A 17,066-nucleotide genomic window follows, 5' to 3' on the forward strand; every position below is an offset into this window, starting at 1 on the left:
TCTTTGTATTGAATTCTTTCCTCAAAATTTCAATCACCAACTTTTTTCCTCTGAATGCCAAAGTATGTTTTGACACCAAACTACGTCGGGAGAAATGATAAAATAAGAGGAAGCAGGGTATACACAAAGGGAATTGTTAACTGATGTGCCTAGATAATCTCAGCACTGCTAGACTAGTCTCTGGCCATCCATAACACACAAGTAGCCACAAGGGGTGGAATTAGACTTTTATCTGTATCTCATAACTGTTACTGACTACTGGCGAAGCAGTTCTTCACGTGCCACTACTCTGAAGGAATGGGAACTGTGTGTGTGTGTGTGTGTGTGTGTGTGTGTGTGTGTGTGTGTGTGTGTGTGTTGCTGAAGTGATGAGAGCAAGGAAAGGGGATATGAGTAGAGGACATGAACTAGCATAGGTTGAGTCTAGAGGTGTTGCAGGGGTGGTGGGCGAGCTGTGCAGTGTACTGATTGCAAGTAAAACAAACATCCTTTCAGTATACTTGATGTGTAGATTCTAACGCAGCTCGTGATGTTGTATTATTATAGTTGAATGGAAGGGAAAATGGAAAAAGAGTGAAGGGCATCTACATCCATGTCCTCATAAAAATCCATTTTCCAGAATCTGCTGAGAGTTCTATGGCAGCCAATACATCCTACTATACCAGTAAGTAGGGCTTCTTCAGTTCCATTCGCGTACTGAGTGCAGGATAATTGCTGTCAAAATGACTCTGTGGATGCTGTAATTAGTCAAGTCTTGTCCTTACACTCCCTGGGGAAGTGATAGGTAATAGGATGTAGTATATTTCTAGATTCATCACTTACAGCTGGTTCTTAAATCTCTGTAAATCGGCTTTTATAGGATAGTTGGCATCTATCTTCAAGCATCTGTGTGTCTCATTTCTTAGCAGTTGCATGACACTGCCACATGGGTCAAACAAACTTGTGAACATTGTGCTGCTCATCTTTGTACATGTTGAGTATTCTGTGATAATCATATGTGGTGCAGGTGCCACACACCTGAGCAGGCTTGTAGTATGGATTGTATAAATGTTTTATAAGCAGTTTGGTCACTTACAATTCACCCCCCTCCCCCCCCCCCTCCTCCCCCCACACATACAAACACAAATATTTTTCTGAACATTTACAGCAAGTTGACAATCTCTGCACAACTTTGAATTCTTATCCAGGTGTGACTGACCATTCATGCAGCTTTTTCTGGTATGGGGTGACAAAATATAAACAGCATTACAAAAGACTTGCAAGCAACAAATTCGAATTCCTGGCTTTTATACAATAATTGATTAAATCTGTATTTGATACCTTATCAGATCGGAAAATTCAGATTTGTTTTATATGCACAGGAATGTTGTGTGGCTTTCATGTTCTGAACAAAAAGATTTAACTGCTTCATTTTTTCCTTGCATTTGGATGAAAAAATAAGCTCAGTCCTAGGAACAAAAACAGAAAAGTCTGTTAATTACACCATCAACAAAAGTTATTTGATAACAAATGGAGCATTATTTTTAACACAGTGAGACCTTTAATTAATGTGACAGAGGGAGAAACACGTGGTTATTTTAAAACAATTTTTAACAACACATTAATGAGAGGAAGAACAATGGGATGTGTTAGGAATGTCATGAGACATATTTAATATTGGAAATTTTTTTCAGTTCTGAAAAATATCTCAAGTGATCGCCTGGAAGGGAGAAACTTCAGTCACTGGGCAGTGGTTGCAGATCAATCAAATACTTTCTTCATAATTGTTTGCACCTCATGAATGCATTATCATGATTGGTATAATGAATGGAAACCACCATCTGCATCACTATTTTCTCTAATAAAGATGGTCCGTTCTCATGGGATGTGCAGCTCAGCCCCCATATAAAAGTTGGAAAAGGAAAAATAAGAAAGGCAATATAAATATTATGTGAATGTAACGCTATAAAACTAGTGATAATGTTACAACAAATACCATCAAATCATGGACTCAGTCATATCCAGGGCTGTAAGCTTTAGATTGTCAGTAATGACAATGTTCTACAGAAAACTATTTAAAAAGTATAGAGGATACAATACATGAACTGAACAGGTGTCATGACAGAGCGAGAAATTGTGAAAAGAGTACGGAATTCTGTAAATTATGGTGATACACTAAGGAATGCTGTGTTCATTTGTCTAATGACTACTGAACTCTCTCTTTTCGTAGCCCTGTCTGTGAAGCCCAAAGAAGTTCCATTAGCGGAAAAAATCGTGTAGCCACTAATTTTTGCACAGTGCCAAGATGGAGTGTCCTGATCAATATGCTAAAAATCCTGAGTGGTAGGGTGTGTGTCTTGGGATGGGGCAGTGATGTTTAAAGGTCACATTTTACGATTTATTTTGAGTAACTAAAAAATTGAGTTTCGTCTGAAAATGTTTCCCCATACAGTATCAAACTACATGAAATTTGCTAAAAATGTTCTTTCTGCATCTATGACTAATAGCTTCCGCATTTCAGGGAACAGAAAAACAAGATTATTAACAATAGTGCTTTAACTATACGAAATTAATTATCTTTAAATGGAGGGTTTAAAAACAAATTTGTGTACCACATGTAAGTGTAGAACAGCCATATTGCAGGATAAATCATGTTCTGGGAGCGCAACAGGATGATGGCGAGGTATTGGGAGTAGAAGCAAAGGACAGATAGATAGCCAGATTATGTTCATGCTCTTTCTTCTTTCACAGGTCTGCAAACTGAAAAGTGGTGATTCCCCATTCTATCTACCCCACTATGTCACAAGAAGCCACCAAAGGTTGTCTCACAAAGTTATTACAGCTGTCCACAATGTGAAGAGCGCAGTACCACAGTCTGCAGACATGCCTGGAGGCCATTTATTTTCCACAGAATGCGTCAAGATTTAATGAAAAGATTATATCAGTTACTAACGACATTAGCACAAGAACCACATACAGACAGTCTCCCTGAAAATCTTTCCAGACTGTTCTATGCTGTCAGAGGTGAAATTGATTGTGTCGTCCTGTATGGAAGCTGTTGCCTTCTTGTGGGAAGTGGAAATTCCACCAGCATGAGTGCTGCTTGCTTTTCAATTTACACAGACTATACCTCCCCAGCATTTGTCCAGTTCTCTTGTGAGAGTTGACAAAATAAGTTCACTGAGCTCATGTTTGTACAGTGGAGTTATTTTCAGTTTATTAAGGAAATACTTTGTTATAGTTGTTTGGTGAGATATTATGTAAAAAAATCTTAACAATGCAGCTGTGAGTGTCTCCCACACTGAAGAGCCTGTCTGAACTGTAACACTCTGTCAATACATATGTGACAATGTCAATTTCTTTGTTTTTTCTAAGCCTTTCTGGAATATTTTTTCATGGTATGAGTGATTTTAAAATGCACCTCTCTAGCTTTTGCTTGCCAAAATTTAAAGAGACTGAGTCTTAAATTTCGTTTGTCTACAACAGAGACTGGTAACCTATTATAAAACTTCAGATGTTTCAGCATAAGAGAAGCAGTGCATTACAGCAGATTACTGTTCTACACTCCTGGAAATTGAAATAAGAACACCGTGAATTCATTGTCCCAGGAAGGGGAAACTTTATTGACACATTCCTGGGGTCAGATACATCACATGATCACACTGACAGAACCACAGGCACATAGACACAGGCAACAGAGCATGCACAATGTCGGCACTAGTACAGTGTATATCCACCTTTCGCAGCAATGCAGGCTGCTATTCTCCCATGGAGACGATCGTAGAGATGCTGGATGTAGTCCTGTGGAACGGCTTGCCATGCCATTTCCACCTGGCGCCTCAGTTGGACCAGCGTTCGTGCTGGACGTACAGACCGCGTGAGACGACGCTTCATCCAGTCCCAAACATGCTCAATGGGGGACAGATCCGGAGATCTTGCTGGCCAGGGTAGTTGACTTACACCTTCTAGAGCACGTTGGGTGGCACGGGATACATGCGGACGTGCATTGTCCTGTTGGAACAGCAAGTTCCCTTGCCGGTCTAGGAATGGTAGAACGATGGGTTCGATGACGGTTTGGATATACCGTGCAGTATTCAGTGTCCCCTCGACGATCACCAGTGGTGTACGGCCAGTGTAGGAGATCGCTCTCCACACCATGATGCCGGGTGTTGGCTCTGTGTGCCTCGGTCGTATGCAGTCCTGATTGTGGCGCTCACCTGCACGGCGCCAAACACGCATACGACCATCATTGGCACCAAGGCAGAAGCGACTCTCATCGCTGAAGACGACACGTCTCCATTCGTCCCTCCATTCACGCCTGTCGCGACACCACTGGAGGCAGGCTGCACGATGTTGGGGCGTGAGCGGAAGACGGCCTAACGGTGTGCGGGACCGTAGACCAGCTTCATGGAGACGGTTGCGAATGGTCCTCGCCGATACCCCAGGAGCAACAGTGTCCCAAATTTGCTGGGAAGTGGCGGTGCGGTCCCCTACGGCACTGCGTAGGATCCTACGGTCTTGGCGTGCATCCGTGCGTCGCTGCGGTCTGGTCCCAGGTCGACGGGCACGTGCACCTTCCGCCGACCACTGGCGACAACATCGATGTACTGTGGAGACCTCACGCCCCACGTGTTGAGCAATTCGGCGGTACGTCCACCCGGCCTCCCGCATGCCCACTATACGCCCTCGCTCAAAGTCCGTCAACTGCACATACGGTTCACGTCCACGCTGTCGCGGCATGCTACCAGTGTAAAAGACTGCGATGGAGCTCCGTATGCCATGGCAAACTGGCTGACACTGACGGCGGCGGTGCACAAATGCTGCGCAGCTAGCGCCATTCGACGGCCAACACCGCGGTTCCTGGTGTGTCCGCTGTGCCGTGCGTGTGATCATTGCTTGTACAGCCCTCTCGCAGTGTCCGAAGCAAGTATGGTGGGTCTGACACACCGGTGTCAATGTGTTCTTTTTTCCATTTCCAGGAGTGTATATGGAACATGATCAGTACCGTTCTATCAGATTTATTCACACCCATCTTGGAAGACACACCATGGATATATGTGGTAAGTGGGTCCACTCAGTGCAGCCCATTTCAGAACTGCAGTAAGTTCCACTAATTCCTGAATATCAAAGATTTATGCATCCTATCACTAACACAGTTAATAGTGAGAGACCTGCAGTACCTGTCTGATAAATCATTAATTCACCAAGTGACAGCAACTTAATTACACAGCTTTACAACATGCTTTCAACAGTAGACAGCAACAAAGTGACACATTTACCAATTCAGCCCCTTTCCCACCAACACAATCACATTTATAAACTAAGTACTTCTCAGCCCTGCTTTCAGGCTTGTATTTTACACAATAGCTCACATAATACAAGCAGTGAGTATTGAATTAATAATCTGAAAATAACAACACTATATAGGGTGTCTTTTTCCACCATTTACAAACTCCAGGAATTGATTGATGAGAGGATATAAAAGAGAAAAGATCTTATGTCCAGAAATGCATGATTTCCATGCCAGAGACCATTTATTAAATCATACATTGTTTCATAGATTGTGGTCTAATATGTACTGTACCATCCAGCCCCAGTTACTGTATGCATGGTTTCCTACATCATGCCGTAGGATCCTCTCCTGCCATAGTAATTGGTAATGTCTCCGATTCACTTCTCTTATCGACTCACCTTGTAGTGGATGTGATACAGCATTGTACACAATCATTCGATATTCGTATTGAGAGCTTGCAAACATGTTTCCTTACAGAAAGGCGAATGGCGACGGCTAGCAGGGTTGTATCAGGAGACCTATCCCCACAAATAACAATCACAGCATTCAATGTTTCACTGTCTAAGACAGGGTTGCTTCAGAAAGCAGGAAATCATGAAGGACGTACCCAAAATATGCAGACACCAGACTTACAGGAAAATGTAGTTAACACTGTGGAAGGCCATTGCTGTGTTAGTTCCAGACAGTCGGCCTGCCAGTACAGTGTAACCCAGATGACCATGTGGAACATTCTCTGTGACAATTGTTGCTACCATTAACTCTTAAGACAACAGGGCTTGCTTGCTAGTGACAGATTTTCCACATCAGGAGCAATTCCGTCTCTAGTCCCTTCACCAGACAACCACAGTTCTAAAATTTGTCATCCATCCTATTCACAGATGGTCAGTCACCTTTATGCTCAGTGGTATCTTCAGCTTTCGTAACGGTCATCTATGGGACAGTATGCAGAGCCCCCGTGGTATGGTGACAATGAATCATCATGATCAGTGGAACAAAGGATTATGTGGCTGTATATGATGGTGTTCCAGCCCACTTCATTGTTGATGCCTGGACCCATCACAGTTGTCTCCACTGGTCGTGTATATGATTGGGGGGGGGGGGCAGTTGCATGACCTGCTCATTCACCAGATCTCAACCCATACAATTTCTGGTTATCTCAAAAGTATTGTATACACAGAGTCCATTCCAGAGACATGGGGTTTTATTAGAACAAAAAGAAACAAAGTATTGCTAGACACGTGAAAGATCTCCTGCGCGCATTGTTTGTTGATGATCGTGTGCTCAGCCGCCACTTTCATCATGCTTGGGCTGCCAGGTCCCCAGACCTCAGTCCATGCGATTATTGGCTTTGGGGTCACCTGAAGTCACAAGTGTATCGTGATCGACCGACATCTCTAGGGATGCTGAAAGACATCATCTGACGCCAATGCCTCACCATAACTCTGGACATGCTTTACAATGCTGTTCACAACATTATTCCTCGACTACAGCTGTTGTTGAGGCATGATGGTGAACATATTGAGCATTTCCTATAAAGATCATCTTTGCTTTGTCTTACTTTGTTACGCTAATTATTGCTGTTCTGATCAGATGAAGCACCATCTGTCGGACATTTTTGAGTGTTTGTATTTTTTTGGTTCTAATAAAACCCCATGTCATTCCAAGCATGTGTCATTTTGTACCTCTCTATCTACTTTATTCCGTGATTTATGCAGTTTTCAAATTTATACTGACTTTTTGATCACCTGGTGTATGCTATACATCAATCTGCACAGGACTTTGTAAGAACACTGTGACATAATGTTTATTCCAGTATCGAACAACATGACCGTAATGTCTAAATGAGATTTTTGAGCTCAAACATATGCTTCCTGACACCTGTTTAAACAAGTACTGCATTCACAAGCACCTGAACTACAAAACTGTTTTTGCAATCGTCAGATGTTTCTACAATATTGCCTCTGTGTTGTGGGTAACTGTTGAAAAATAGTTCTATTGGTATCACAAATACTCACACATGCTATAAAGTGGCATGCACAGTTTAACTGTAGAAGCAGTTGGATGTTAGTGGGTAGCAATGTGACCTTTCAATCACATTTATGATGGCATGTTGAAAAGTAACGCCTACAAATTTATGTGAAAACGTATACAGATTTTTGGATAAAATTTCATTAACATTCTACATGTTTATTCTTCATCTCTACATATTTATGTCGCAACAAAGCCACATTGGCAATGAAAACATTTCTCCCAGTGAGTGATCAGTTCATTGATACTGTCACTGTAGGCTGTTCAACTCTGTTGATGGAGCCACAGCCTCACCTCTACTTGCACCACTTCATCACTATAAGACCGAATTCCTCAAAGATGTCTTTAAGTGTTGGCCTATGCAGCCATCCACTTTGAGCTGAGGTTAGCGGCTCCGTCTGTTTCATTATGAGTGTGAACAACTGAATGTTTGGACATTACTGACGTTGATATAGTGAAAACAATGCACTGCATTCGTTCTTCTGTGGATTCAATTGGAGGCCCATTTTGACAGTTACAAACTTGACTAGAACACACTATTTCTCATGCAATGACATAGTTCCATTACACACTGCAGTGTTACACACTACAATTCAAAGTTGCATAATAGTAGTGTTGCAAGTTGTCAGTGAAATGGGAATTCGACCATGTAATGTGCATGATAAGTAATACCTCAATTGATATTGAGAACAGAATAAAAATATTCGGCAGCATTACTTTTCAATGAGCCTCCATATTATGAGACAATGGGAGAAGTGCTAGGAATTTAACTAACACATTTCTTCAGTGTTTATAGATTTTTCCATCACAGGACAATGGTCACAGACAGAGGTTACACAACACTGTGAGGGAGTGTAGAAATCCAGAAAAGTTAGTGGGTGTACTGAGGAGACAGACAGGGACAAGAGCAAAGGTACAGATATGAGAGAGATGATGACGTGTACATTTAAAATGCGTACTGATTTGGGACAAGATTCTACTTGTCACCATGAATGCTCAACATAATATTTGACAGAGTAATGGAAATAGCAAGGGTCCCAACTTGATAGGGCACATGAAATAAGTGAGGTTTGTAGTCCAAAACGCTAAGAAGCCAGATGTGTTGACTCTTCCCTCAGGAGTGGTGCAAAGTGACCCAGTGCATACTGGGAATTTGATTTACAACCCTAGAGAAGTTTTGATGTGTGGGCACAAACTTACAGCTGGATATTAAATGAGGCAGCATCAGTACATTCAAAAATCTGAAACTATGAAAATGATTGTTACTTAATGTAGTGTGTCCAGCAATACTAAAATTTAGGCTTATATTAGTTACAGCCCCAGGGTTGGTTTATAAACAGAGTTCTTAAGTATTGTAAACACAACTGAGAGAAAATCTCATCTCTATCATCTTTGGTCCATTCTGAGACTCTGATGTCTGGACAGAAAGAAAAAACAAAAAGTGTTGGAAATGACATTGTTGGAACAGTGTCATATGTCAGAAAATATTCAAACAAGAGCTGTGAGCATGAGAATGTGTTAGCATTACAAATGCAAACAGGATGAAATAGACAGGGGATTTAATTAAATATTAAGGAAAAGTCGTTCAGTGGATGCAGGAAACAACACTGTAACTGCAGGCAAACGATAGTGAGTAGAAGAGGAAACGTGCTGACTGTCCTAGTTCAGTAGTTCTGCCGTGAGATGTCAGCTGGTCTGCTTGTGACCCGCAGAAGTATGTGTTACAATGGAAAAATCAGCAGACTGACTTACATTGTGGATCTTAGATACTATATGGAATACAGAGGGTTTTTTTCAAATACGTTTTCTGCTCCAAAACCCTGTATTAGTGCTTTTGTTGCAAATATCCAGCTAACATCTGTGTTTGTCTTACGTAAAACGTCAACGAAAAATCACATTTATGTTCAGTTTCTGCAAGAGGCAATGAAAGTTCTACAGGAATGTACTGGCAAGCAAATTGTAACTTGTCCGAGCAGAAGTAGTCTTGCTGATGGGTGACGATTTTCAACTCGGAGACGTAGAGATACCGAAATGATGCTGCTGTTGAGAGATAAATGCAACCTCTTTTCCACAAGTATTTAGGTATTTCGAAGGTACTATTAGTGGTTACTCTTAGCGCCAGTGTGTTCTTTCAGAACAAAAGCTTTTACTGTATAGTTACAATGCCTCCCCATTTCATTAACTTTTTGTGAGCCTGTGCGTTTTGTGCAAAGCATCACCAAGAGAATATAAGTGTGTCCACTAAGTTATTTATCTATCTAATGAATAATCCTGTTGATTCTGGAGAACTATCTGGTCGATAATTGTAGTTGATTATGCCATCGTTAAAAAGTAAATCACTTTTATCACATCAACCACTTTTTATTCAATTTATGACACGAATAGCGTACGAAAATGCCCATATTCTTCCGGTCTCGTCAAATGTGTTTGATGTTGAGCAAGGAACTTCAGTTTTTATGCCAGTAATTCCTAGACACTGCTAGACCTCTTTATTCAGTTGTGTACTGCGCCATAAGAAGTGAATGCAACAAGTGTCATTCTGGCTTGCTCTAGCTGGATAATTACTTGAATCAATATATGTTAGACATCACTGGGAGTGGCATTGTGACTCGAGTATACTAAAATAGGGTGAATACAATTATGCATCAGAGCAACAGATAGCAACACCAGAGCAATGATAGGCAAAGTTATTACTACAATTGTCTGAAGTATATACCCATATATTGACGAAACAAACTTTCAGCAAAGTGTTATTGAAATGTAGCTTTCCTTGTGCTTTACTTCATCAAAAATCAGCATGTCTTTGTTTTCATTTTGCCGTTTCCGAAAATAATTCTTAATTGTGCTACAGCCTCTTGGTTAATTTCACATGAGCAATAGAGATTATTTACTTTTGGAGACGTTTCAGAACGTTGTTGCAACAATGCGTGCCTCAAACCATGTCTATATCCTTTGAGCTTCTAATTTTCAAGGGCATGCTATCCAGAGTAAATTCATTGTCACATCACATAGTGCATTCTCTTGCTGTTTCTAAATTGGCATTTCTTTAACATGGTGGCAAATATGATTTTCTGTTTTTACTGAGTGTACAGTGATGTAGGACATTCGACTGAGCCATCTTATGGTTTTCATCTGAGACTTGCTTCTGGAAGAGATTGATTTTGGCATTTGCTGTCCTTAATTTATCAAGTAATCGGACAATTTCCAGTTTCTGGCACATCAACATTGTTTTCATGTGATGACTACTCCGTTCAGCACTGATCTGCACCCTACATTTCCTTTAGCAGAAGAAGCACTGGCAGACTTTGAAACTGCAGCTTGTTTACTGTCTTCCTTCCACAGCTTCCCTTTAGCGAGTGCTTGATGGACGATTTTCTTTTGTGTAATATTTTCGACAGATATTTCAGTAAACTGGGAAATACATGAGAAACCACTGAGCCGCTCTGGTTTTAAAAGACCGCCCTTGTCTAACAATTTCAATTTATTTACTGACGATAAACATTTGTTGTTCCTCACTGAAATGTGAATCTCACACAAAACAACTCGGAGTCAGATTGTCTTTTCCAGGAATTGCTGTCAACCATTTTGAAAATTTTTGGAGAACTAAAAAATATTTACCTTAAGTTTCTCTTCAGCCACATCGGTTCACTGGATCGAAAAACGTGGACATGTTTGGTTCGTTTTCTTCTATAAATACCAGTTACTATAACTCTCAACACCTCTTTATAATCACAGCCCCGGCCGCGGTGGTCTAGCGGTTCTTCAGGAACCGCGCGACTGCTATGGTCGCAGGTTCGAATCCTGCCTTGGGCATGGATGTGTGTGATGTCCTTAGGTTAGTTAGGTTTAAGTAGTTCCAAGTTCTAGGGGACTGATGACCACAGATGTTAAGTCCCATAGTGCTCAGAGCTATTTTTATATTCACAGCCTTCAACTCTTAACCATTCACTCACAAGTCCGTAAACAAACTCTCAAAATAAGTTGGGGCAGAAGCAACAAATGCCATCCGATTACATGTTAGCTTGAGTCTCAAGTGACAGTGCTACTCGTAGTTCTTGGGTATATGAAGATGGTACCTGTTCTTTCAGACATGTCCGAAAGGGCTAACTGGCCATTTGACCATCTTCTTCTATGTGGCTGCACAAACAGTGCCCGAACTCTTACGGGAATTGGTAAAAAGCCGCGAGTCATTAGTTAGTGGGTAGGGGCACTATGAATATAGCATGGGACAATAGGATGGGAATGTGGGTCTCGTGGTAGGCATGCCAGAGATAAGTCCCTGCAGTTACACTATCATCTGTGCCCTTGGTGGCACAGATGGATAGAGCATCTGCCATGTATGCAGGAGATCCTAGGTTCAAGTCCTGATCAGGGAACATATTTTCAGCTGTCCCCATTGACTTATATCAATGCCTGTATGGAGCTAGGGGTATTCATTTCATTGTAGTTCTTGGGCTCGCCGCCTTTCCAATCCTATGTTAATGCACAGGGAGTAAGCACACCCTCCTTCTTCTTGCTACGGCAAACTGTCAGGTTACCAAAGGAAGGATAGGGCTCAGTAAGCACCGTGAAATACGGTATGTAATGACTATGTGTAAAATTAGTGCAGTATGGCACAGTGTGAAATTATGGAGATACATGTTGGCAGAATAGTTGCTCATTAAAATACATTTTTTAAAATTTTTTGTGTATGCGTGATACAAATCTCTGAAAACTTGTATCATATTTATAAAAAAAAAAGAAATATTGAGAGCCATGTCATAAGTACTGAAGGCTGTAAGCATTTTTAACTGAGAGTTTTTTTCTTTCTTTCAGTGTCTTGAAGATAACTTGGGAATCTCTCATCCAAATGATTTTATCAAGGAGGATCCTGAACTAAATTTGGAGGTATGTAAAACTTAGAATACTGTAAGCATTTGCATCTCCGATTTATTGCATGTAGGGTGATAAAAATGTATTTGTGTAATTGCTTAATGTAAGGAATGCATTCCTGTGAGACAGGCATAGATTATGAGTTTTCTTGAGCTAAGTGCAATTAATAACTTTACAGTACTGTTGTACTATTCCACTTATTGTGGATTAGCAACTGTTATTTGATAATTGTTCTGAATAGAATCTGAACAGAATTTGTAACAATGTGTTTAACCATATTTTCAGTGACCCTTCTGAATGTTAAATATTTTGTATACGTTTAAACCACGAGAGTGCAGATCATTTGAAAAATATTCTTCCTTTCAGTAACTTATGATTCATGCATTGCAGAAGAGTACATTGCACATGATTCATGTTTTCAGTGAATTATTGATATTTGTCAGTTTGAACCAAAAATTTTCAAAGGTGCCGAAGGTATTAAGTGAAGTGTGATACAATTTGTATGTGATAGATCACCCTTGCTACATTGTTCTTAGAATAGTTACAGTATGGCTACCTCAGTGGTACATGCTGATTTACTTATAGATTTGTCAGTCACAGAAAAACTCTAGGACCTATGTAGGTAAATCCGTGTATTACCTCACCGTAGAAGTCATAGCAGGTCCAAATAAATTATCTACAGCTTCGATAAGGTCTGCTTGTATGAAGCATAAAATTTAATCCAGTAAAATAAAATGTTGTGGTAATAATTTTGTCCACTTTGTGTAAGAGAAAGTGGATGGTTAGATTCATAAACTTCTCACAGGAAGAAGACATAACTAATATTGGGGAATATAAGGTAGAGTACTGAGAAACCTAATCAGAAGACTTACTATGCAAGACACTGTACAGTGCATGGCGGTGGGTATGTTCCACCACTGTTAGTCATTTCCTTCCCTTTCCCGCTTACAAGCAGAGCAAGGGAAAGGCAACTATCTCTTGCCTCCATAGAAGCCATAATTTCTCTTGTCTTTGTGGTGTCTGTAAAGACCCTCAGGCACATTGATATCTGGTGGTTGTGCAAGCATACCAGTCAAGGAAAAAAATTATCATGCTAGGGACAGTGCATATGGTATATAAAAAAAAGAGTGAATCTGGCATAACTGGTTCCTGCATCACATTTTCTCTTCCCAAATTAAGCATTTGTTTGTTAGGCTTCATTCTGTTGTATATGCGTGGTGTAATAATAATTTTCTATGGGGCACAGGCATAGTAGTTTTTGCATATGGTATTCACTTTAGAGAATGTGTTCAATATTGAAATCAATTCATTTAGCAAATGTGTTCCTTTACTGTCACTGCTCTGATATTTTCCCACATTACATCAGTTCACAATAAGAGGTAGATCGACACCTTGGACTATTAACTTAGTTGTTGGCATTGTTCTTCATAAAATCTTCCATTAGTAAACGTGCCTCCGCATCATTTCAATGTTGCTGCCTTCGTGCTATTGTGGGGAAAATTAATCTGGAATGCATAAATTTTAATTCCATTTCGTCCACTATCTTTACAATCCACAGTGCACTAGGAAAAAGTATTTGTCTATGTTTACAAGTTCACCATCCATGACTGTATACTACCCAACAGCAACCTTACATAATTGACCTCCTCCCATTGTTATGTCAAAACTCACAATTTATTATTACACATCTAAACTCTCTTCTAGAATATTACAATCACTAAATCCTATTAATAGTTTTCTGTTTCAGTATACACAAACAGATGATTTCAGAATTAACAAAAGATACTAGATGAAAAAACAGTAAACAGAAAAATAAAGCTCTGTCTATCTCTGACAGTTACGGAGGATACACAAAGTTTGATGCATTATAGGCAAATATTAGTGTACAAATCAGACACAAAAACTTTCATTATGTTTCCTTTACAATACACACTGATCAACATTTACATCCGCAGTATGCTTCAAATGCCAGTTCCCTAAATTTTCTCAACATTGACTCAAAAAGAATGTCATCTGCCCTCCAAGGACTCCTGTTTCAGTATCTGAACCATATCCATAACATGTGTGTGCTAATGAAAGCTAATAGTTGCAAATCTAGAAGCATGCCACTGAATTGCTTCAATGTCTGACTGGTGGGATGTCCCATTGTCAAGCATGCGTACATTCCAACAAAAAAATTTTGGGAAACAGGAGTTCAAAAGAGAATATATGAAAATGGTGAGATAAAGGTGGGAAAATGAGATCAAAATCACACCCCCACACTTTAAACCTGCGAAGAAGCTACAAAAATCGAATTTTCTGAACTCTGCTTTACGTGAGTTTCAGATAGACCATGTTGTTATAACAAGTAAGGACACAAATATTCTCAGTGTAAGAACAAGAGAGGAATTTTTTTAGTCCTTTCAACGTCTCTTGCATATAAACACTAGATTTCAACCTGTCAGGAAAGAAACACACATGAATAAATCACTCATTAATCCATTTTTCAACAAATTATTCATTCATATACCATGAATTGTAACAAACTTGCAGACATACTGAAAACCATTATGAGATTATGCTAACCACAAAGGAAGAGAGAACACAGGTAGTGGAACATTGCCTATGATCAGGGTCTAGTAGATGCAGGGGAACAAGCATTGGAAACTTTAAATGGTAACAAACACCAGAAAATGGCAGGAATTCTTAAAAGTATACAAAAGAATGTTCAAGATTATAAAAAAAAGTGTAAACTGGGTCACTTGAAACTAACATAAAAATAACAGGTTTTGTCTATTACTTTCACTCAGTTCTCAGCTGTGTGCCTCTGAAAGAACAATTAGTTTTGGAAGCAAAACAATTCTGATTAAAAATCATCTGTTGAGGGACTGAAGGAAATCAGTACTTTTCAAAATAACGAGTCATGTGCAGAAGACAGAAACTCATATTAGAAGTATGGAGATATGGATACTGAGCAACAGTAATCTCACACAAGCAACTGGCAGAAGTATGTTAAACATTTGTAAAAGTGAAAAAATTACTGAAGAGTGGAAATTTGCATTAATTGATCCTCTTCATAAAAATGAGATGAAACCAGTCTGAATAATTACAGAGAATTTCACTGCATCCAGTTATGTCCAAGATTCCTTAAAAAGCCCTGTGAATGCAACTGGACAAACAAGTAGGCCTATTAATAGGAGAGGAGAGTATAGGGCACGACTTTGCAAGCTAAATTGTGTAGAGAACAGATATGGGAACCAAAGTCAATTTTGCAAAGATGACGATGTGTAAATACTGTGGCAAGTTATGCCAAGTGTTAGAAAGGCTTACGATTTGACAGAAAAAGACTTGATTCAGTATGTCAGAGGAATTCAAAATTGACAGGAAAACAGTGGCAGTTAACCAATAGACATAAATGGGTACAACACTAGACATTAAACTGATTGGAGAAATTTCAGAATCATTTGAAATGCACAACAGTGTGCAGCCAGAGATCCGCGATCCACTCCAACTTAAAATAATTCTGAAAAAGTTATGAAGACATATGGGAAGGAGATAAGGGAATCCAAATCGAAATTAAAAAAGAGCAGAGCATTAACATGGGTGTATGGCTTTTGTAGACACTATATTCTAAGATACTGTATAGAAGCCAAACTTGTCCTGGAGAAGCTTCATAAAATGTCAAAGAAAACTAGTCTACAAATCATTTGTGAGAAAACGCATAATGGAGAGATTATCTGTAGGCTTCCTGTCCATTACTAACTTTGTATGAGGAAGTATCACAAGATTACATACATTAAATATCCAGGAGAGATCATCCAATCACCAAGACATTTATTTATTTATCCTATTCTGACAAGGGCCATCAGGTCTCTTTTGCATTGGACCAGGGTTTCCCACATACATCATAGTTACCTAAGAAACAATTTTAATATGACAAATAGTATTGAAATGATATGAGTGTCTGAAGTGGCAATGTAAGTAACACTGACTATGAACTAATCTAGTTAATAATGACAGTACTAGTAGTATTACAGCTGTTGCCACTAATGTGGTGGTTGTAATAGTAGTAATGACAACAATAATAGGGGCAGGAATAAAAAGGATTTATAAATGTACTAGCTATAGTGAGTTCCATGGAAAGCAAATTTAAGAAGCCTTCACCATCTAAGAATTTTGAGAAAACAGGAAGATCTGGGTGGAGCATAATTATATGCTTCCATGTCAGTTCAAAGTGCAAGTTAAAAACAGCCAAACCTGGGTATTTCAGGACGTTTGTAGAGGACACACAGTGGCGACTTTCTGTTAAGGGATGTGATCTCTGTGAACATATTCCTCTTGTCTATCTTCATGATTGTTGAATGTGTGTGACTTTAGGCCAGTGAGGTTATGAGAACAAAGCATACCAGAGTGCATTATGGTAGGGGAGCAAGGTTCCTTGAAGTGAAAGTGAGAGATATCTCCAGGAGGAGGGAGGTTTTGTGGCCAAGGCCACCATGCTTTGCACTGGTCAGTGAATGGTCAACTGAAGACAGGAAGGGAAAGTTCCTGAACAGAGGTAGAATAATTTATGCACAACAACTCCGAAAGTAAGATAAATGGAATGACAGAGTGCTGTCTTATTATTGGTCCTAATGATGAGTAACCACAGTAATATGATGATAAATTATTAAAGTAGAAATAAGACTGTAAATTATCATCTGAATCAGAGCCTTGTGAGCATATTGAAGTAATAGTGAATTAATGAATAGTATTGGTATTGGAGTTATGAGAATTGAGCAGAAAATCAGTACTAAAACTAATCCTAAACAAACAGATAATAATAAGAGGGGAAACTGTTGTAAATATAATATTAGTAAAACAAATTGTTTCTTTGCAAAATAAAGACCTGAAAGTAAACACACAAAATTAGTGG

At 39.5% G+C, this 17,066-nt stretch overlaps 1 protein-coding gene across 2 annotated transcripts in view; it reads left to right on the forward strand.

Annotated features, from left to right (window-relative positions):
- LOC124720079 (zinc finger protein 70-like) overlaps positions 1-17,066 on the forward strand; it is a 128,906-nt gene that overhangs the window by 94,601 nt on the left and 17,239 nt on the right. Inside the window, exon 4 of one of the 2 annotated variants that reach the window (XM_047245351.1) lies at positions 12,116-12,187. In XM_047245351.1, the coding sequence (XP_047101307.1) occupies positions 12,116-12,187 (72 nt within the window). Of the gene's footprint in view, positions 1-2,730; positions 3,009-12,115; positions 12,188-17,066 lie in introns of those variants that run through there. The other variant, XM_047245352.1, reaches the window with a different exon arrangement.

This window comes from Schistocerca piceifrons, chromosome 11 (genome assembly GCF_021461385.2).
Source record: "Schistocerca piceifrons isolate TAMUIC-IGC-003096 chromosome 11, iqSchPice1.1, whole genome shotgun sequence".
Classification (NCBI taxonomy): Eukaryota; Metazoa; Arthropoda; class Insecta; order Orthoptera; family Acrididae; genus Schistocerca; species Schistocerca piceifrons.